The sequence below is a fragment of the Octopus bimaculoides genome, chromosome 4, assembly GCF_046866305.1.
Source record: "Octopus bimaculoides isolate indiv1 chromosome 4, ASM4686630v1, whole genome shotgun sequence".
In the NCBI taxonomy this organism is placed as follows: domain Eukaryota; kingdom Metazoa; phylum Mollusca; class Cephalopoda; order Octopoda; family Octopodidae; genus Octopus; species Octopus bimaculoides.
Window position 1 is genome coordinate 15,350,324 of NC_142931.1, and position 24,093 is coordinate 15,374,416.

Consider the following 24,093-nt stretch of genomic DNA (forward strand, 5'->3'; position numbering starts at 1 on the left):
AGCTTAACTATGGTCGATCCATAGCATTTACTCAGGATTACCTGAAACTTCTGGGTCTAATTGACACCACTTTCGCTCATAATATATATATATATATATATATATATATATAAACATTATTTTAGTAAGTGTGCACATATGTATAAGCATTATGTATGTATATATGCCTGCACATTGTATATGTATGTATGCATATGAATATCTGATCTCTCTCTCTCTCGATATATATATATATATATATATATATATATATATATATATATATGCATATTTGCACATACATATTTATATATACAAGCACATTATATGTATGCACATGTGTGTGACTATGTGTAGTGTGCATGTATGCAATTGTGCATTGGGTGTGTCACGTAACAAAAATATTTGAAATCATGGAAGGAGGAGGAGGAGAGGCGGGTTAATTCCAAACTGAAGTGGCTATAAATTAACATGTTATTTGTTTAACAAAAGAAACATACACAAACGAAAAAATTATTGTCTATATCAATGAAATAGCAGCAGAAATCACAGGAAATTTACTTTATATTCATCAAAAACATATTAAAAAAAAATAAATAAAGAAAACACAGGGCTTGAAATTTACAGACATTGACAAAAAAAAAATACAATTTCCGTAGTTTCATCTTGTCTACAAAATAATGAAAAATACAATTAATAATAATAATAATAATAATATTGTTAACAAACCAGTAAAAGATTTTGTATATATTTTAAATATCAAAATGAACTTTTAAATTTTCTCAAGTTTTTTTTGTTTTTTTTTTTGTTGAAAAGGAAAGTTTTAAAATTTTCTTTTTCTTTTTATTTATTAGAAATGCATCAGGAAAATATTTCATTTTTCATCATTGTTTTTTTGGGTTTTTTTTTTTTTTTTTTACATTGTTCTTGGCAATATTGAATGAAATTTTGAAAATGAAATTTTCTTTTTCTTTTTCTTTCTTTTTTAAAATTTTGTTCAATGTATAAAGTAGAGAGCATCGTGGTGCTTTTTAAATGTTCGCATTCGGAGAACTCATTGTATCCATGAAATTATCTTCAGTAAAGGATAATAATTAATTATGACAAATGGAGATCCGGAGTAAATGGATTTGAGCAATGTTATTGGCTATTAAGCGAATAACTTATCTGTCACAGCAGCTCACAGAGACAAAGGTTAGATAGGCAAAGAACCAGATATAAGAAATTAAGGATTAAGTTTGGCTTATAATCCTCCTGATCAATGAATTTTCATACACAGATTTATAGTTAACACTGAAAGGAAAAAATGACAAGTCATGGTGTGAAATATTCGCAATGTGTGTGTATGTATGTATATATATATATATATATATATATATATATATATATATATATATATAGAGAGAGAGAGAGAGAGAGAGAGAGAGAGAGAGAGAGAGAGAGAGAGAGAGAGAGAGAAAGAGCTGTCTAAGAAACCATATGTCAGAAAAAATATGCACTCCTATGTTTGTGAATACAGAGAGTATGTTAATCACAGTATACAGTATTATAGATCCATTTCAACCAATCGGTTTCACACTGGGTATTAGACTACCAGATATTAGATAACAGTATGGCTAACCAACAACAACGTGCTCTGAAGAGCATATAGTGATGGTTAACCATGCTGTTATCTGATACCCAGTAAAATTGGCTGAAACGTATCTATAATCCTATATACTTGATTCACATATGTTTGGTGGAACAAACCGGAGACTGACAACTTAATACATAAGAATATATTTTATTCAGCTGTACAGTTACATAAGTGACCCAAGAGACGAAAGGCTTGTGCATTGCCTTTATCAAACTCTAACTAGTGAGATAAACGTAATGCATGAAGCCCACAGTCCTTGAGTCACTTACGTAACTCTGCAACCAAATAATTTATGTATGGCTGTCTCATATATATATATATATATATATATATATATATATATATATATATCATCATCATCGTTTAACGTCTGCTTGCCATGCTAGCATGGGTTGTATATATATATATATATATAACTTGACAGACAGACTGAGACACACAGACAGAGGGAAAAGACAAAATAAACAGATAGGTAACTGAACAGTTAGATATATATGTTTTTGTTTAATAAAAGAGAGAAAGAGTACTCAATGTAGGTAATACAGTAGATGTAGAAAGCTGGTGATTCACTCTGCTTCTATCTGGAGTTTACCATTTGATGCAATCCTCCAAGCTTCAATATGAATTATTTGTTAATGTCATCTCTTCAAGGATTGTAACATGCAAGAAGCTTTAAGTTTAGATGGAGTGAATTCTCAGCTTCGTACAATACATATCTATATAAATGTGTGTGTGCGTGTATATACACATATACATACATGTGTGTATATTACGCATATGCATACTCAGGTGTACACACACATACATACATATATGTGCATATAAATATTTATATAAAGGGCATTATTACAGAAAATAATAACGCCACTCAGTGGACTTCTCAAAATAACCACATTTAGTACCTAATGCGAGGAAAAAACAACCAACAGAAGACGACCAACTTTCTTTTAAATAAACTTAACTGTGTATCGGCCGATTTCGCGATTACTAGAATGAATCTAGATTTCGTTCATCAGCACATCTAGATTCATTCTAGTAATCGCGAAATCGGCCGATACACAGTTAAGTTTATTTAAAAGAAAGTTGGTCATCTTCTGTTGGTTGTTTTTTCCTCACATTAGGTACTAAATGTGGTTATTTTGAGAAGTCCACTGTGTGGCGTTATTATTTTCTGTAATAATGCCCTTTATATAAATATAAACGAATAATTATATTCTTGGGAATAGAAATTTCCCATATGAATTTTTTTACACACTGGCTTCTTGATAAAATTCTTGTAAAAGAGTTTTATTCCTTTTTGAATTTATTTATGTGTATATAAATATATATATATATATATATATAGCTTATTTCAGCTATGAGTGTTAAGGGAACATACACTTAATATAGATAACTACATATTTATATAAACACATACACACACACACACACACACACACACACACACACACACACACACACACACACACACACACACAATATAAAATCAGATGTACATATGTGTGTGTGTGTGTGTATTCAGGAACTGAAAATAAGAGAGTGAGGCAAAATAAGGTGGGGTTTCCCAACTACAGCAAGAGAATTAGATAGATGAAGTGAGGGGAGAGAAAGCAAGAGCCAGAGAGAGAGAGAGAGAGAGAGAGAGAGAGAGAGAAATAGAGAGAAATGACAAATGTTGTTACTGAAAGTGATAGACAGAAGGTGGTTGAGAAGAATTTGATACACCAACAACAGAAATAGATGATACACTAAGCGTATGACACATATTATCACCTGACCAAAGAGAAAGTGCATACTACGTTTCACGTGACCAACAGACAAATTTAGAAAACACCATGTTATTTTTGTCTATCTCTTTTGTTTTTATGGTATGTCAAAGCTATAATTATCATCTGATGTTGCTTATATACATTAAAGAAATGTAAGAAAAATATTGGGAAAGAAAAAGAAAATAGTATTGGTCCAGTGTTGATAAGGGCCTCCTAGTGACCCCATAAATCTTGTAAATAATATATATTTCCTTTTCTTTGATGATTGCTTGTTTTTTTTTTTTTTTCTGTTTGCTTTTAAAGAAATTTGAGAGCCAAAGAAAAACAAATATAAAAATAAATTATGTATGTGTATACATGTTACTTGTATTCGTGTTCGTCAGGATTTCCAGATACTCAATGTTCTTGCATGCACACGTACACACACGTGTGTGCATGCATGATGCATGTGTGTGTGTGTGTGTGAGTGTGTGTGTACAGAATTTGTGCATGTTGAATGACAGAAGAAGGAGAAAGAAGACAGAATTGCTGAAATGAATTTCCAAAAAATTTCTTTGGATAGATTTGAGAGTGAAGCTTAAATTTCTATAGGTCAAAAGGCCAGGATATTTTAAAATATCAATGACGTATTTGAAAGACTTGGCACATTTTGGAGAGTTAAGAGTAGTTTGTCTTGAAGGCAATGTTCCCATCTGCTCTCAGCGGTTTAATAATGTTCAGGGTATGGTAGTTAGCTATCAAACAAACTGTGAGACAGATTTGGATGCAACAGCTGTGCTTCTGTCGATGTTGCTGTGGTTGTTGCTGCTGCTGCTGTTGAATTAGTTGCTGCTGTAGATGATGATGATGCCTCTTCCTCCTCTTCTACTTCTTCCACTTCTTCTGCTAGTGCTCTTTCTGTTGCATTTCTTGACTTAGCTGTGGGAGTCTGTTTTTGATTTCTGGAGGGTAACTGACTGGGCATTGATATAGCTTCTTCATATGATGGAGGTGGATAATCAAGTTCTGAGTGAGGTCCTGCCTCGGTCCCTCCATTCATACCTTGCAAAATAATGTGCACTCTGGGTTCAGCATCATCCCCAAAGGTAGTCTGCGAAGATGAATTTATCCGGCCGTTTTGAACTTCTCCTAAAACAGCAATAAACAAAATGAAATTAATTTTTTTTTTTTCAAATAAATTGGAAAATGCAAATGCTGTAAAAAATAACAAAAAAAAAAGAATTTTAATTATTGCCTCAACATAATATTAGGATTATGGCTTGGATTATAGAAGGGAGCAGGCGTTGGGAGGAGGGAAAGAATGTGAAGAAGATATAAAAGAAGAAAAAAGAAGTAAAGAAGAAGATAAAGAAAAACTGAAAAGAGTGACAAAAGTTAAAGAGAAAGGAAATGGAAAACTAATACAAAAAAAAGTACAGAGAAAATTAAAAGACAAAAACATGTCCCAAAAAATGAGAATAGAATGGGAAAGAGAGAGAGAGTGAGAGAGGGGGGAGAAAAAGAAATAGAAAGAAAAAGTAAAAAATGGAAAACGAGGAGAGAAATAATAACTTAGAACAGGTTCAGTTGCTAGCAACGTTTTTTTTATGGATTACACGTGTTGAGGTTGACTGGGCTACGCATTAAAAATAACGTTTACATGAAACTAAAGAAGCTTGTATGAGGAGATGGAGCTAAATGGAAAAGCAGGAACAAGCAAGAAACTCAGAAAGAAATGAGAGAAAATGTATTCAAAATGAACAGCTCTAAAACTGAATCTAAATTGCTTAAATGTATTCACACATTGAGGGGAATCCATCTGGAAAACATCTGCACCAAATATAAATATTTAACTAGGTACCTTGTAGAGTTCCTTCTGACTACTTGTATTTGGAATATTTCAGGTAACCAAATCTATGTTGTATTATACTGTAGTATAGCCTGTTCTCTTCAGATTATATATATGAGTTTGTGTTGGCCTTGTAGACTATACTTGAGAAATATGTGACTTCTGACCTGCATGGTTAACCACATGTAATAAAAACTGGCGCTATACAACAATAAAAGAATTGCATAATTTCAGGTGCAGGCATGTGTTGTGTGGCTAAGAAACAGGCACGGCTGTGGGGTGCAGGCATGGATGTGGGGCGCAGGCATGGATGTGGGGCGCAGGCATGGCTGTGGGGAGCAGGAGTGGCTGTGGGGCGCAGGTGTGGCTGTGGGGCGCAGGCATGGTTGTGGGGTGCAGGTATGGCTATGAGGTTAAGAAGCTTGCTTTGCAACAGCATGGTTCCAGGTTCAGTCCAAACACAACACCTTGGGCAAGTGTCTTCTATTATAATAGCCGCAAGCAGATCAACGCATTGTGAGTGAATTTGGTAGATGAAAACTGTGTGAAAGCCCATCATGTACAATGCATGTATGTGTGTGTGTGTGTGTGTGTGTGTGTGTGTGTGTGTGTGTGTGTCTTTGTGTCTGTGCTTGTCACCTCCACCCACTGCTTGACAACCAGTGTTGGTTTGTTTACATCCCTGCAACTTAGTTCAGCAAAAGGGATCAACAGAATAAGTACCAGACTTAAAATAACCCCAACACCACCACAAAAAAAAATTTTTTTTTTAAACCCTAAATTCCTGGGGTCAATTTATTCAACTAAAACCCTTCAAGATAGTGCCCCAGCATGGTCCCAATCCAATGCTTGAAACAAGTAAAAGATAAAAGACAATTCTACTGTCCAACAAGAATTCATAATTAATTTAAAAGCATTTTTGTTCTCATTCTTCTTAGAAAATGGTCAAAACATTCCCTGGCCTCAGGACTCTGATGTGAATTCAACAGAAATGTAATAATTTTCAATCAGCATTAAATTGTTGTTGTTGTTGTTGCTATTAGTTTTTATTAGCATCTTTTCTGTGGCTTCTGTCATTAGAAGCCTAATATGTGCCTGCCATTTTTCATTTGAAAATCCTACATTTTTTCATTTCAAAATCCTACTAAGCATCTCTGTCTTACATTATTTACATTATTTACATTTGACGGATATTCGTCCTCATCTTGTTTGTTGTTAACACAACGTTTCGGCTGATATACCCTCCAGCCTTCGTCAGGTGTCTTGGGGAAATTTCGAACCTGGGTTCTCATTCCTATCGATGTTACTATTATTATTATTATTATATGGAAACCACTTCCCCCTGTGGGATGAAGTTAAAATAATAGACAGGGAACAACACTGGAAAATACGAAAACTAAAAGAAGCAGCACATATGCTAGGACACAACAACCTCCTAAGCAGACCGAGTGCAGATATGAATAGCATATGGGAACCGGTATTGAGGAAGGATAGAAAAATAATAGATTTATAAACCTTAAAATTCACCCCATAATTGCCCATGGGCATATGGCGTAGTGGTTAAGAGCGCGGGCTACTAACCCCAAGGTTCCGAGTTCGATTCACGGCAGCGACCTGATTAATAATAATAATAATAATAATAGTAACATCGATAGGAATGAGAACCCAGGTTCGAAATTTCCCCAAGACACCTGACGAAGGCTGGAGGGTATATCAGCCGAAACGTTGTGTTAACAACAAACAAGATGAGGACGAATTTCCGTCAAATGTAGATAATGTAAATAATGTAAATAATTCCTCATCTCTTAAATATAGAACTGTATCTCTGTCTTATCTTAATAACAAATTTAGCATTTAATCTGACCTAATATTCTAACTGTTTTATGTTAAAACTGACAAAATCCAACCTCTCACACCTACCCTACAATGTCCTTCTAAAAATATACAAACACACCATAGAAATCTTGAAGTTACAAGATAATGTGTGATTAATTCAAAACCATGTGAATAAATGATACATTTGACAAAGAAATCTGAATGCTAGAGGGTTAAACCTTGCAGCTTAGAGTTCAAACCTTAACCAATTTGTTCTCTCATCCTTCTGTAAATAACAGTTTCTGATTTAAGTACAAGATCAGGAGTAGTTGATACCATCAACTACAGTACTAGACTAGTAATTTATTTTACTGATCCAGATGATGAAGAGAGATCATCTCCTAATGATGAAGAGGAAAGATGAAAGGAAAATTCAAATTACATGTAAATTTTATTTTGTTTTTGATTGGTTTTACAAAAGATAAAAAAAAAAACCTAAAATATCTTAAATAATATACATACATCATAAAGATATATATAGACAAATTCACATATGTCCAGTGCAGTCACGGCTGTGTAACTAAGAAGTTTGTTTCCCAACCATGAGGTTCTGAGTTCAGTCTCACTGTATCACACTTTGGGCAAATGTCATATATATGTTGTGTGTGTGAGAGAGACAAGGTGTCGCATTTTGACATCACAGGAGAGTCGTAAATGAGTGTCACTGACATGCCAGTAGTGTCACACATTTCCAATTGTCCATGAAAACACATCCAGCTGGGAGATAAGTGAGGATTGGTGACAGGAAGGATATCTAAGCTATAGAAAATCTACCTCAATAAACTCCGTCCAACTGATGTAAGTTAGGAAAAGCAGATACTCTTTTTACTCTTTACTCTTTTACTTGTTTCAGTCATTTCACTGCGGCCATGCTGGAGCACCGCCTTTTAGTCGAGCAAATTGACCCCAGGACTTATTCTTTGTAAGCCTAGTACTTATTCTATCGGTCTCTTTCTGCCGAACCGCTAAGTTACGGGGGTGTAAACACACAACCCTCGGTTGTCAAGCGATGTTGGGGGGGGGGGACAAACACAGACACACAAACATATACATACACATACATATATATATATATATATACATATATATGACAGGCTTCTTTCAGTTTCCATCTACCAAATCCACTCACAAGGCTTTGGTCGGCCTGAGGCTATAGAAGACTCTTGCCCAAGGTGCCACGCAGTGAGAATGAACCAGAGACCATGTGGTTGGTAAGGAAGCTACTTACCACACAGCCACTCCTGTGCCTTGTTAAGATAAAAACAATAATGGGACCTTGTAGACAATCTGTAAGTTAATATGTAAGTAACTAGGCTAAATAACATATTAAGACCTTGTAGGAGGGAGCTGAAATTAGTAAGGTCAGGATTGGCAATGAAAGAAGCGTGAATATTGTGATGGAGCATGGCTGTGAGGCAAGGAATTTGAAAAGAAATGTGTTATGCATTGGATGTCCAACAGCAACATCCATAAAAGGAGAACTGCAAGTTAGCTGAGTGATGAGGCATTAAAGACATTAGCTGGTGCATCTACAAGAGGCAAGAGTATTGGTATGGACACAGGATGGAAATGGATGACGACACTTTTAGCGTGAAAAAGAGGCATATACAGACAGGGGAGGATACATGTAATAGAGAGGAAGATCAAAGATGGAGACTGTTCAGACAACTGGGCCTTATGCAATAAACTGAAGAGTAACTGAATGATGTGCTACAAATTTTTATAAGCCATGCAAACACAGAAAATGGTATAAACATGATGGTAATGATATGATGAGTGTCCATTAGGGTTTCACATTATTAACCCCTCATCTCATGCACCCCTTCTAACGGTACTCAAAATTAGACACCTGTGAAATTTTTTTTTTTTGTGTGCATAAATGACTTTTTTAATGATTTTCTACTGAAATACACTGCTTTTACTGCAATTAGTTTTGAAAATAATGAAGAATTTTGTAAAATAATTTTTGTCATTGATAAGTTGATGTTTGAAACATAAATTGAATCATGATTTTAATGGAAGTTTTAATTCAGATCATTTTAAAAGATGAAGTTTGTATCAAAGAACCAGGTGTTATCTCGGGAATGCTGGTATAAAAAGGGTTAAAAATAAAAGGAACTAACCAGAAGCTGCAAAGAAGTTCAAATGAGTAGAGCTTATGCCAAACATTCTAAAGAAGATTACGATCAAGACTAAAATGTCACTTTGTAGAAGGAACGACCATATTCCAACTGCATCATGGGAAAAGCAAATACTCATCATTATACACACTCAGTGAGCAAAATGTTTTAAGCTAGTTGTTAATCACTCAAATACAAAGTTTGACAACATTGATTTTATTAAACAGAGCAATGAGCCAGATCTAAAAACACAATACCAAATGCAAGCTTGTGAATTCACAACTTTTGTCCCCCTACTTTAAACTATTTCTTGAATTTGGTTGAGGCAACTTATTTCAGTGAGTTTTTCCTGTTACTTTGTGTTAGCCATGCTTGGCACTCAACAAGCCAAGATTTTGAACTCAGTTACCATGCCTACTACTCAAGAAGCCACACCTCAAATTCCATAGCCATGCTTCTAACTTATCAATGCCACTCTTCAAACCCAGCAAAACCAGATTTATGACTCATTATGATGATGATGAAGGAACTCCTCTGATGTGCTGATACACCCATATTGTGGTGATAGGAATGATAATGATGCTGTTGTTGATGGTGGTTATGGTGATGACAATGATGACATTTCTCTATGGTCTAAAGCAGTAAGATAAGACAGCACTTTTCTCAGAAAAGGACATCATTTCAAAATATCACACACACACATGGCTACAAATAAAAATGCCTCAATTAGAGAGGGAAGTGTCCCCAAAAATGGTGAAATGAACAGCTTGCATCAGTATGGTACTCAACAATTTGAAGTGGTGAGCTGGCAGGAGGGTCAGCACACCAAAAAAAATGCTTAGAGGCATTTCGTCCGTCTTTATGTTCTGAGTTCAAATTCCACTGAGGTCAATTTTGCCTTCTATCCTTTTGGGGGTCAATACAATAAGTACCAGTTGAGTACTGGGGTCAGGGCAATGTAATTGACTTATCCCCTCCCCTGAAATTGCTGGCCTTGTGCCAAAATTTGAAACCAATATTTGATGTAGTTCCTCAAGAAGTGAACACCTCTCTAAAAATGGGTAACTATGACTGTAAGCAGCAGCAGCAGCGGTAGCAGCAGTGGTTAAAACACCAGGTCTGCTCTGCCATGATTGAGTAGACATAATGAAAGATATCCTTACCTGAAACCATTCTGCCCATTTTTTTTCTACCCAGACACAATGTATCCAGGATTACATCATCTTATATGACATTCCTGTTTTTAAATGACAGGATGTGATTCAAGGGAAATTTAGTTGTTATTTCTAGCATTCTGAGTGATTGCATAGTGACTTTCTCATTGGATCAGAAGTCATAAATATAAACGTTTTTTCATCTGTTTGTTCATTTTATAACGAAGAGAATGGCTTTTTCATGCAAATTTCCACATTTGAATGCTGTTGAAGCTATTCAATTTACATTTGAATGTCCTTTCTATCACTGATAACAAGCTCCAATTCCTCAACTGCAAACAAAAACTGGAAGAGCTTGTTATCAGCCTGGTAGATAAAGACAGGCAAGCAAGATATGAAGTGACCCAAAGCCACAAGACAGTGACTGCAGTAAAAGCTGAACTCAAATCCACTGACACAGTAGTTTATTTTTTCAACTTTACCCGTCACTGTGTCTCATATGTGTAATTAGGACTAAACCATCTAGGCTAGTTTTTGTCAAGAATTAAGATTTGATAGAGCCTTAATGTTTCAGTGATCTGACAATGGTCAGGCTAACAGACCATCGCCCAGTAATGAAGGATATCTATTCTGTTCAGATTGAGAAAGTCTCCATTATTCTTTCTCGACTCTTCATGGATAAGCTTCTATTGCTAAGATGTCACAAGGAACCAACCACATACACATGCAGCATTTGCAATGTAAATAACAAAAATAATGATGATGATGAGTTATTTGCCCAGGGATGTCTAATAATGATGATGGTCACTCCTATCGATTTCGACGTATGAGTGTTTGAAAAAAAGGATTTTCAGGAAAAAAAAAGGATTAAAAATAATAATAATGTGATGATGATGATGATGATGGTAAGAATAATATAAAAGACAGACATAAAATTCTAGTAATTTGATAGACATCTCAATCCCTTCTGACCAAAACAGTGTCTAGAAGGTCAAGACACCATCAAAGTACAAAGATCTCGAAACTGAAATAAACATGTATAAAAAGGTTAAAACAGTAAAAAAAAAATATTTTAACGTCAGGTATGATAAAGAGGAATATAAACAAAAATATAAAAACAATAACAGGGCACACAGCTCTACATACAGTAAACAAAGAAAATCTGCTTAGTTACAGTTCACATCTTACACAAGACAACTGGCATCTTAACCCTTTCGTTACCAACCTGGCTGAAACCGCTTCTGGCTCTGTAATACAAATGTCTTGTTTTCAAAAGTTTTGAATTAAAATCTTCCACCAAACCTTAGTCACGATTTATGTTCCTAACACTAGGTTAGTGATAACTAAGTTATTTTACTAAATTCTTTGTTATATTTAAAATTAATTGAAACAAACACAGAATATCTCAAAATAAATACAGTAGCAAAAGGGTTAAAAAATATAATAGAGAAACAATTCTTAACCCTTTTGATACCAACCCGGCTGAAACCGCTTCTGGCTTTGTAGTACAAATGTCTTGTTTTCTTAAGCTTTGAAATAAAATCTTCCACCAAACCTTAGTCACAATTTATGTTCTTAACACTAGCTTAATGATAACTATGTTATTTTACTAAAAATTAATTAAAAAAAACACAGAGTATCTCCAAATAAATATAGTAACGAAATAGTTAAAAATATAATAGAGAAATAATTCTTAACCCTTTTGATACCAACCCAGCTAAAACCGCTTCTGGCTTTGTAGTACAAATGTCTTGTTTTCTTAAGCTTTGAAATAAAATCTTCCACCAAACCTTAGTCACGATTTATGTTCCTAACACTAGGTTAGTGATAACTAAGTTATTTTACTAAATTCTTTGTTATATTTAAAATTAATTGAAACAAACACAGAATATCTCAAAATAAATACAGTAGCAAAAGGGTTAAAAAATATAATAGAGAAATAATTCTTAACCCTTTTGATACCAACCCAGCTGAAACCACCTCTGGCTCTGTAGTACAAATGTCTTGTTTTCAAAAGTTCTGAATTAAAATCTTCCACCAAACCTTAGTCACAATTTATGTTCCTAACACTAGCTTAATGATAACAAAGTTACTTTACTAAATTCTTTGTTATATTTAGAATTAGTTAAAAGAAACACAGAGCATCTTAGCAGAAATATGGTAACGAAAGGGTTAAACAAAGCAGTCTGCTTACACAAGATAGCTCACACCTTACACAAGATAGCTCACACCTTACACAAGATAGCTCACACCTTACACAAGATAGCTCACACCTTACACAAGATAGCTCACACCTTACACAAGATAGCTCACACCTTACACAAGATAGCTCACACCTTACACAAGATAGCTCACACCTTACACAAGATAGCTCACACCTTACACAAGATAGCTCACACCTTACACAAGATAGCTCACACCTTACACAAGATAGCTTTAATTCAATAGCACAACTCATACTAAACACTTGCTGCCCAATTCACACAGCATGTACTCTACAGCAGTGCTACTCAAAGTGGTGGTTCACAGACCGGCACCGGTCTGCAGACCAGCACCAGACCGCAAGCCATCAGCTGCCAGTATGCGGTGGCAGACAGAAAAAGGTCGAGGGTGGAGTCACCACCCAAAACCCTAAAGAAAAGAAAAGCAGGGAAGGCAAAAAAGAAATATGTGGATGAAACAGAAGACACAGAGAATCGAACTATGGAACCAGAGATAGAAGAAATTAGTGAAAATGACGGAATTAGACTGGAGAAAATGGAAGAGTGGATGAATAAAGTACAAGAACAAAGAGTAAAAGCAAGGAGGATGGGACGACCTTCGGGTCGAAATTTAAGAATGTTAATGATCTGTAAGAAAGATATAGAATTGGAAAAGAGGTATAACGAAGATAAAAGGTGTGATTAGAGTAAGATTGGAACCAGAATTGTTTGAAACCAATGAGAAAGCAGTGTTGCTGGAAACAGAGAAGATACAAAAACTAATAGGAGAGTTCCTGGAATTAATTAAACAAATGGATATATATGTTCGATATGAGAATCTGCCCAGTGTGATTGAGAGAGAGGATCTGCTCGAATATATAACGGACGAATGATAAAAAAAGATAAGAGAATGATTATAAGAACAGTAAAATGGGACTGCGAACTTTGGGGGAGCTCGTAAGCCATTTCATCCTTTTCATTATAAATATTTCATTACATATTCATCATTCGTTACATGTACCCCACGTTTTGTGTTGTCTGTCCTTGTAAAGTTCACTCTATGTTGGGGCTTTATTCCATAAATAAAGAGATTAGTATGCAGTGTTTCCAGAAAAGAAAGAATAATTATAAAATACTTATGTAATATTGTATTATTTGTTTACAAAATATATATAAAATTTTAAAATTGTCAACTTTTATTATATTCATTATATATGTTGTTTCTGGTATAAATTAATATTACTAAGAAATATGACCGGTTCCTGGCACATCATCATCGTTTAACGTCCGCTTTCCATGCTAGCATGGGTTGGACGATTTGACTGAGGACTGGTGAACCAGGTGGCTACACCAGGCTCCAATCTGATTTGGCAGAGTTTCTACAGCTGGATGCCCTTCCTAACACCAACCACTCTACAGATGGATGCCCTTCCTAACACCAACTACATTTACGTGCCACTGGCACGAATGCCAGTCAGGTGGTACTGGCAACGGCCATGCTCAAAATGGTGTATTTTACATGCCACCTGCACAGGAGCCAGTCCAGCGGCACTGGCAATGATCTCGCTCGAATGTCTTTTAACGTGCCACCAGCACAAGTGCCAGGAAGGCGACACTGGTAACGATCACGCACATTGGGAAAAAAAAAAATGCCGGTATGTCACATCAGATAGTTCTATAAGCACTGCTCTACAGGATCACCAACCAATAAAATAAAACAAAATAATACTTTTATATCATCCAACACCTGCTATTGTAACACGCTTCAGATATCACCAGCAACTCCCACAACTCACATACTTCACACAATGAACAAAAGTAACATTAGAAACAACAAAGAAAAAGCAATGGTAGCACACAATCAGATATTGTTGTAAACACCCCAAGAACATGGAGGTGTATCTGGTGCTATTGCAAAAACTAGTATAAACACGATAATAATATGTCAACCTCAAATTTCTTGTCAAACTCAATTTCATTATCTTTAGTTTCAATTATGTTGTCAACTATCTCAATTTCATCACAACAGACATCGACTCCATCATTGTCAACTTAAATGTCATCACTGTATGATGAAGTGACTATTCTAATAAACAGACATTGACATTAGTGATTATTTGTTATAAAATTATAAAATATGGTAAAACGGTTACAAGTTTTATCTAATAGAAATTGTCACATCTTGCATTACCATAAATATACATACATTTACTTTTTTACATGCAAAATTACATACTACACCATATATATACACCATATATATATACTACACCATATATATATCTGCAACAAACTGGTTTCCTGTTCAGGAGGCAATATGTATGCCACAGAATCTGGGAAACTAGCCTTATGAGCCTATTGCCCAGAGAGGGCCTCTGATCCCTTTTTTTATCATCATTATCATCATCATTTAGCATCTGTTTTCTATGCTGGCATGGGTTGGACAGTTTGAGTGGAACTGGTAAATGAGAGAGCTGTAGCCAGTTTAATTTTTTTATTCATTGGTCCTATTTCTTAACTTTCTTAACAGATTCCTAACAAAAATCCAGCACAGTTATCTTTGGTAATCAAAGTCAGCCTGGTATCGATCAATATATTTATATTCTACACAATTCCCAAACATTAATATAGCACAAACCAGACAGAACAGAATATAAACAATCTCTGTCCAGCACTAAAATACAATGCACTAATCACAGAGTATATAGGAGACATCAAACAAAATAACACAACTCACATCACACATATTCTACACAATAGACAAAATATTAAAAAATAATACCACATGCAACAAAAATATCTTATGATAAAACAACAGTTATAGCATAGACACAACTCTACATCCGCAAAGACAATGTAGCAACAGACCTCAGGAACACAGAGATACATATAATGGTAGAGGGTGGAGTAGAAACTCACCCTCACATGAGTATAAACTCACGTGATGAATAATAGAAACTGTTAAAAACTAAACTGAAAAAGGGGCCAGAGGAAAAGGAGCTATAGAATACTAAAACAAGGTCAAGAGTCTTCTGGTTACCTAATATAATTCTCTGATGTCCCAAATGGTCAATACCAAAAAAGTTTTTCATGGCTAATAATAAGAGGAGAAAGAACTAAAGAAAACTAGATCAATAAAAATCTCATCACTGATTGAAAATCGCAGGACTCAAAGCTGAGATTGAAACCTTTCTGCCAGAAACTACTAAAAGTATATAATGAAGATGGAATTCAAAAGTAATGAGGAGTTTGTGAAGAAAATCAATCACATTGTTTGTAACCAGCCAGTCTTGGCAACAAAAGCAAAAAAGCAGGACTGTTATTCAAAAGTGAGCATGACTTGATAACAAACATTGTACTTTTGTTGGTTGTTTTAGATGCTTATGAAATCATGAGCAGATATAGACACCCTCCCGGACTTCCCACCTTAATCTCAGTGGAACATCAAGGATATGAGAGAGAGAGAGAGATGGATGGAGGAAGAGAGCTGCAACTACACAGAGTTGATACACTGCTTCAGAAGAATGGTCTGAATCAATGTGAAAAGAAGTACGTTGCTCAACGATTCAATGCACCACCCAGTCCAGAAACCACACTCCCAACTTTACAAATTCTAAGCTTAACATCTTAACCACTAGGCCATGCACTTTCACAAAAGTACGTATATATACACACACACACACATGTTGGAGCTTTCATCTACTGAAAATTATGTTAGTATTGCAAAATACCATTAGCAAAGAGTGTAAATATACAGGAAGGTCTCAGAGAACGATAAAGTGATCATACTTTGAGATTGCTTAAACATCAATGGATATTGTTTTTGCAAAGGAAGGCAGTTTTCCTGATCAATGTGGAGGTCCGTCAATAGAAGATAAAAAGAACACATCTAAGTATACAAATCTGGAAATGGAAATAATCACAATGCAGCATCATTCCCGTAATAACATTGCCTCAGGAATGATTGTAAAAAAGATGCAGACAAACAGATAACCAAAATCTCAGGATTGATACAAATAACACGGGGAACATAGCAGTACAAGGCAGTTGCATACATAGTTATTACTACATAGAGTACTTTTAATATAGTAGAAGGAAAGAAAAAAAACAACAACAAAACACTGCACATAGCACAAGGCACACAAGCCTGCACTCACCAGTGCAGTAAAAGTGCAGAATATAAATAATAATCATGTGTGTGTGTGTGTGTGTGTGCGCATGTATGCATGTGTGTGTGGGAGGGAGAGAGAAAGAAGTATTCACTGCTGTCCTTTTGCCTCCAGGAAAAGAAGAAGTAAAACAGACTCTACATTCTTTACATTATTTACATTTGACGGATATTTGTCCTTATCTTGTTTGTTGTTAACACGTTTCGGCTGATATATCCTCCAGCCTTCATCAGGTGTCTTGGGGAAATTTTAAACCTGGGTTCTCATTCTTAAGGTATTTTTCAATGTTGTTGTTGTTGTTCAGGTCACTGCATGAAATTGAACTCGGAATCTTGGGGTTAGTAGCCTGCACTCTTAACCACTACACCACATGCTCGTAGTGTAGTGATTAAGAGCGCGGACTACTAACCCCAAGATTCCGACTTCGAACCCAAGCAGTGACCTGAACAATAATAATAATAATAATAATAACAACAACAGCATAAAAAAATACCTTAAGAATGAGAACCCAGGTTCGAAATTTCCCCAAGACACCTGACGGAGGCTGGAGGGTATATCAGCCGAAATGTTGTGTTAACAACAAACAAGACGAGGCCAAATAGCCATCAAATGTAAATAATGTACATAATTCCTCATCTCTTAGATATAGAACTGTAAAACAGACTGTCTCTTTCTTAATGGCATCGTCATTCTGGAGAATTACTGATTCCTTGAGATTATCTCTGCTTCTCATTCAGGGACAGTCACACTTGCTGCTGGGTGTTTGTTTACCTTCTCTCAAAGCAAAGATAAATTCAATGTGTTAAGAATTTATCTGGAATGATATTTGGTACACTCTTACTCTTTTACTTGTTTCAGTCATTTGACTGTGGCCATGCTGGAGCACCGCCTTTAGTCGAGCAAATTGACCCCAGGACTTATTCTTTGTAAGCCTAGTATTTATTCTATCGGTCTCTTTTGCCGAACCACTAAGTTACGGGGACTTAAACACACCAGCATTGGTTGTCAAGCAATGTTGGGAGGACAAACACAGACACACAAACATACACACACACACATACATATACATATATATATATATATATATATACACAACGGGCTTCTTTCAGTTTCCGTCTACCAAATTCACTCACAAGGCTTTGGTTGGCCCGAGGCTATAGTAGAAGACACTTGCCCAACATGCCATGCAGCAGGACTGAACCCGGAACCATGTGGTTGGTAAGCAAGCTACTTACTACACAGCCACTCCTACGCCTTTAACTTTATATATACAGGTACACACACACACACACACATGTGTGTGCTTCTACATGTAAATATCAGTGAGGCAACACAAAAGCAGTACCCTTTAAGCAAAGTTCCATGCAATACTTGCTCTGCACTGAGTTACACACACTCCTTTGTCTTTCTGTTAGAAATGCAATGAACCAGTGAGTTGGCCTGTTTGAAACTCATAAACCAACAATACTGTTGATTGAAAGAGAACCATCAAGTAATTGAACCATTTAAATCATTTCGACAATATAATTTCCAGTATCAAGTAACATAGAAATATTAAATATCTGAATATGAAATTAACTAAGCAAAACAGGAAATATCAGCTCTGTTCAAAGAATGTTTATTGGCAATTAAAAATGGCGACAATGATGACGGTAGCAACGATGACAACACTGATGATGATGATGGTGGTGGTGGTGGCGGCAGTGATGATGATGGTGTTAATAATGATGATGATGGTTATGGTGATGACGATGGTGGTGGTGGTGATGATGGGATGATGATGATGACAACCATGACAATAATCATGATGACAATGCTGCTGATGCTGACAATGATGACGGTGGTGTTAATAATGATGATAATGGTTATGGTGATGATGATGGTGGTGGTGATGATGATGACAACTATGACAATGATCATGATGACAATGCTGCTGATGATGATGACAATGATGATGGTGGTGGTGATGATGATGACAATAATAATATCAACAAAACCAATAATATTTACGATAACAATGAACTTTTATTTCTTTTGTTTACAAGATACATTGCTCTTTCTGTGGCCAGTATGGAGTCTATAGCTGGTGGACTCAGTGCTTGATATATTACTGGTACTGATTTTATCACCTTCAGAATGGTGAAAAATAAAAGTCAGCTAAAGTATAATTGAGATCCAGAAAAATATGAGCATCTATTAAGAGCTTTCGAAGGAACAAAGAAACAATACAGAAGGTGTGTGTGTGTGTTAAAAAAAAACAAATGGAATCAGAACAACTCTAAGATGGTTACTGCACCAAAAACTCCACTACAGTGATGATGATGATGGTGGTGGTGGTGATGATGCTGCTGATGATGAGGATAATGTGATGTGATAATAAAGTTTTCTCAAATGAGGCCTTCACACTAATAGGATTTATGCTGACAAGAAAATCTTATTGGCACAGGTTTGCCAAAAATTGAAGTAAGCACTTCAGAGAACTAAGTGGTCAGTCTGGTTCTTGTGAAAAAGATATTAATGCTAAGACTAAACTAAATTTTTAAAAAATTATAAAAAAAAAAAGTGAACAGAAGCCAATCAACAACAAATTAAAATACAGAAAGCAAAATATATTTGAAAAAAAAAAAAAATAATGACAGAAAATTAGGAACAACACACGATGGTTTCTAGTTACTTTAGCAGCACCATGCCAGAATGAAGAAATAAAACAACACCTATGAGATATTTTAAAGAAAAGAAGCACAACTCAAACATCCAACAATAACAACAACAGTAATACCAATTACAACAACAACAACAAAAATTTACAATAAATTAAAAATGCTTTCTTTGCCAGAGAATAAAGCAACGTGACTATTTACACAACTCAAAGACAGCTGGTACTTACTGATAATGCACAAGGGCTCATAGCTGAGTAGAGAGCCATATTCACCTATAACAGAAATAGATAATATATGCTGCAGTATTTCAAAGGGTTCTTGACATTTTAAACTACATAAGATCCCATGCTAAAGGGGTTAAAGCCAATGAGGGCATTTGTTTTATGCCACTAATCTCACCGTAAAACAATCAATAGAAACAGCAACGACAACAATGGCAACAACAGCAAAATGGCTTAAATAATATCTGGAGAAGATGTATGGAATATGTAAGGGCCATGACACTGCATCTCAGACAACAGTGTTGTCCAACTTGCTAGAAATAGCAACTAAATCTCCCCATCTCAGAAAAACAGAATTGCCCTGTCCTAGAAAAAAGGGAGACAAACTGGATAATTTATTCCTGAGATGCCTCTAAAAAACAGGGTGTCAGAACCAAAAGGCTTATAATCACGATTTTGCTTCATTAGGGTTGACCTGTGGTTAAATAACAACCAAACAGAGGATCAAGAATTATGCAATACCACATCTGAGCTTTTGCTACATAAAAAGCACAGATGTGCTGGTACGGGTGCATTTTTTATGCACCCGTACCAGCACCACACAAAAGGCACCTGTGCCAACATGTCAAAGAACACCCATGCCAGCACCATGCAAAAAGCACTTGTGCCCAGAGCTGTGGAGTCAGAGTCAGAGTCGTGGAGCCGGAGTTGGAAACAATTAAGGGGTAGTTGGAGTCAGAGTCAGTATAGTTTTACCGATTCTGATAACGACTCACAATATCTTTATTCGTTGATATAAACCAGTTATAACATATAGACCTGCTCAAACTATAAGTGTATGCATATGCTTTGAGATATGTAGACCACAATCACTTAATTACATAAAGAGGACTCAGAGTCGGAAGTGCCAATAGTACAGGAGTCAGAGTCGAAGGTGCCAATAGTACAGGAGTCAGAGTTGAAGTCCTTTGCTTCAACTCCACAAACCTGCTTGTGCCAGCACCCCATAAAAAAGCACCCAGCACACTCTGTAAAGTGGCTGGCATTAGGATGGGCACCCAGCCATAGAAACCAAGCTAAAACAGACAACTGGAGCTTGGTGCAGCTGTCCTGCTTGCCAACTCCTGTCAAGTCATCCAACCCATGCCAGCATGGAAAATGGATGCTAAATGACAATGATGATGATGATGACTACAGTTCTGACTAAGCTTAGCTGAGCCAGCACTCTGTTAAATGAGTGCGTTGTTCCAGTTCTTTCTTCTATGTGCTAGACATCTACTTGAGCTAAGCTGGTCAAGGCTCAACAACAACAATAACATCAGGAACAGTGAAAACAAAAGTAAAAAAAAAAAAGCTAAAGCCAAAAAACTTATAGCTGCATGATTAAGGAGTTTGCCTGGCATCTATGTGGATTCAGGTTCCATTCCACTGCAGGGCACTTGGGGTAAGTGATTTGTACTGTGACTTTAGGTCAACCAAGGCTATATTATTTAAAGTTGATAGGTAGAAACTGTGTAGAAAGGCAGCGAGCTAGCAGAAACGTTAGCATGCTGGGCAAAATGCTTAGCGGTATTTCATCTGCCGTTATGTTCTGAGTTCAAATTCCACCGAGGTCAACTTTGCCTTTCATCCCTTTGGGGTCAATAAATTAAGTACCAGTTACACACTGGGGTCAATGTAATCGACTTAATATCTTCATCTGTCCTTGTTTGTCCCCTCTGTGTTTAGCTCCTTGTGGGCAATGTAGAAATAAGAAACTGTGTAGAAGCCCATCAACTGTGTAGTTACTCCTGTTCTTAGGTGGTGGACTCAATCCATCACCTGATTTAATATCATTAGCAGACTCTCAGGTACCTTTTACAAAGTTCACCTTATCTTAAGCTTTCAGGTCAGGTCACCAGTAAAAAGGTAACTAGCTTACACCAGTTTCAGAAGCCTTGAAAAAAAAGGTCAAGAGTTCTTCCAATTTACTTTTGACTAAATCAGTCCTGAACAACCTGTCACCTGCAGGACTTTTTAAATAGCACACTTAATGTCCACCAAATGATGTGCCATGTCTCATGTGTCCCACTTCTCAGAAAAAGGTTGCTCCTGCCTGATTTAAAAAAAGAGAAATGGGGGCTGTTGCCAAGTAAAAATACTCATTTCAATGCCATGTAAAAAGCAGCCATGCCAGTGCCATATATTGAGCTCCTATGTAGGTGCAACATGAAAAGTACCTGTCATGGTGCACCTGTGCTGGTACCATGTAGAAAAGCACCTGTGCTGGTACCATGTAGGAAAGTACCTGTGCTGGTACCATGTAGGAAAGTGCCTGTGCTGGTACCATGTAGGAAAGTGCCTGTGTTGGTACCATGTAGGAAAGTAGCTGTTCTGGTACCATATAGAAAAGCACCTATGCTGGTACCATGTTGAAAAGCACCTGTGCTGGTACCATGTAGGAAAGTACCCATGCTGGTACCATGTAGGAAAGCACTGATGCCAGTGCCATGTGAAAATCACCCAGTACACTCTGTAAAGTGCCTGGGATTAGGGAAAGGGCCTGCAGCTGTTGAACCTATGCCAAAACAGACAACTGGATCCAGGTACAGCTCTCTGGCTGGCCAGCTCCTATCAATCCATCTAACCCATACCACCATAGAAAACAGACATACGATGATGATGATGGTGATGATGATGATGATGATGATGATGATGATGATGATGATAGTTGAGAGTGTTTGAGTTCTAGAATTACATGTATGATTCAGAAATAAAGGACAATGAGATTTTCACAGACAGGATAGGATAGGATAGGATAAAAAAACAACAACAAAACTAAGTAAGCAAACAATAAAGGTCTACAGTTTAAAAGATTACACCAAATATTTGTTTGTCTAGAACAATAGGACAGTTTATTAGAACAATTGAATTTGTTTGTTTGATATCACTAACTTGTCTCAATACTAACATAAACAACAAGACAACAAATCTACAATGAGGCCACTATGTGGTCACTCAAACTACTAGAAAAAGCAACCAAATCTTTATCAAATAATACCATCTTAAACAATAAGGGACACATGCAGTAACATAGGCCTAAATACCCCTAAAAAGGTTGGATGACTGCAGTTGCAACATTTTTTATCATAGTTCCCCAAATGATAATGAGTCTTCAAGGGAACCTTTATGTTGCTGCTCAATTTAGAAGAAATAACAGTTAAATCATCCTCAAACAAAATACTACCATCTTAAATTTGGAAGTCACATGAGATATAATATTCTCTTAGATTACTCTTTACTTGTTTCAGTCATTTGACTGTGGCCATGCTGGAGCACCGCCTTTAGTCGAGAAAATCGACCCCTGGACTTATTCTTTGTAAGCCTAGTACTTATTCTACTGGTCTCTTTTGCCGAACTGCTAAGTTACGGGGACGTAAACACACCAGCATCAGTTGTCAAGCGATGTTGAGGGGACAAACACAGATACACAACACACACACACACACACATATATATACATAAACATATACATATATATATGACGGGCTTCTTTCAGTTTCTGTCTACCAAATCCACTTACAAGGCTTTGGTCAGCCCAAGGCTATAGTAGAAGGCACTTGCCCATAGTGCCATGCAGTGGGACTGAACCTAGGACCATGTGGTTGGTAAGCAAGCTACTTACCACACAGCCACTCCTGCGCCTATATATGATACGAAAATAACTACAACAACAACAGTAAATCTTCAAAGCAACTAAGAAAATTATTCTCAGGAGTCTTCTCTCTGTCTCTCTCCCCTCCAACAGAAATGTCTTTAAATGATTGTCTAACCTGCTGGAAATAACAGTCAAATCTCCTTCTAATCCTACCCTACTATCTTTAACAAAAAAGAAAAAGAAAAAATGCAAGGACACATTGTACTCCTAGATAAATTATGTCAGTAGGAAAACTGATCATATAATGGGTCTGCTCTATCGAGGTTGACTTGAGACTAAATAGCAACAACAACAAAAACAGAATTAGATATTACTGTGACAACAATAGTAAATGTTCAAAGAAAGGATAAAAATTATATTCTCTCTCTCTCTCTCTTTTCTTTGATATACTTCAATATTTAGAGTCATTCCTCTGATCTCAATTAACAGTATATTACAATATATTTCGATCAGAGAGCTTGCCACTTATAGATATTGTTGTCTTAATTCATATCTAGCAACAGAAGCAGACATTAATTTCTACTCAAATTCATACTACAGTTATCTTCTAAATTCCTGTTTCTTCTTTTTATTAATCCCTCAATGTGCTTTAAGCATGAAACAGCCAAACAGTGGTGGATGTTTAAACACCTACACTTGGCTTATATGTCTCACAAGAAAATAACGTGATTAATCAGTAAGAGAGAAGAGACATGAGAAAAGCTAAAATTATTCTTCAATGTATAATGTAGGATGACAAGGAATATAGATAATGTCTGACAATAGGAAAGAACGAGTAAACAAT

The 24,093-nt window shown here is 36.1% G+C and overlaps 1 protein-coding gene across 15 annotated transcripts in view; it reads right to left on the minus strand.

Annotated features, from left to right (window-relative positions):
* Nucleotides 1-3,918: 3,918 nt before the first annotated feature.
* Nucleotides 3,919-24,093, minus strand: part of LOC106877240 (uncharacterized) — a 156,995-nt gene continuing 136,820 nt past the window's right edge. For 8 of the 15 annotated variants that reach the window (XM_014926142.3, XM_014926126.3, XM_089350312.1 and 5 more), the window contains one exon: nt 3,919-4,512. In XM_014926142.3, the coding sequence (XP_014781628.1) occupies nt 4,115-4,512 (398 nt within the window). In that variant the 3' untranslated portion in view covers nt 3,919-4,114. Of the gene's footprint in view, nt 4,513-19,618; nt 19,664-24,093 lie in introns of all 15 variants that reach the window. The other 7 variants (XM_014926104.3, XM_014926133.3, XM_089350306.1 and 4 more) reach the window with 1 other exon arrangement.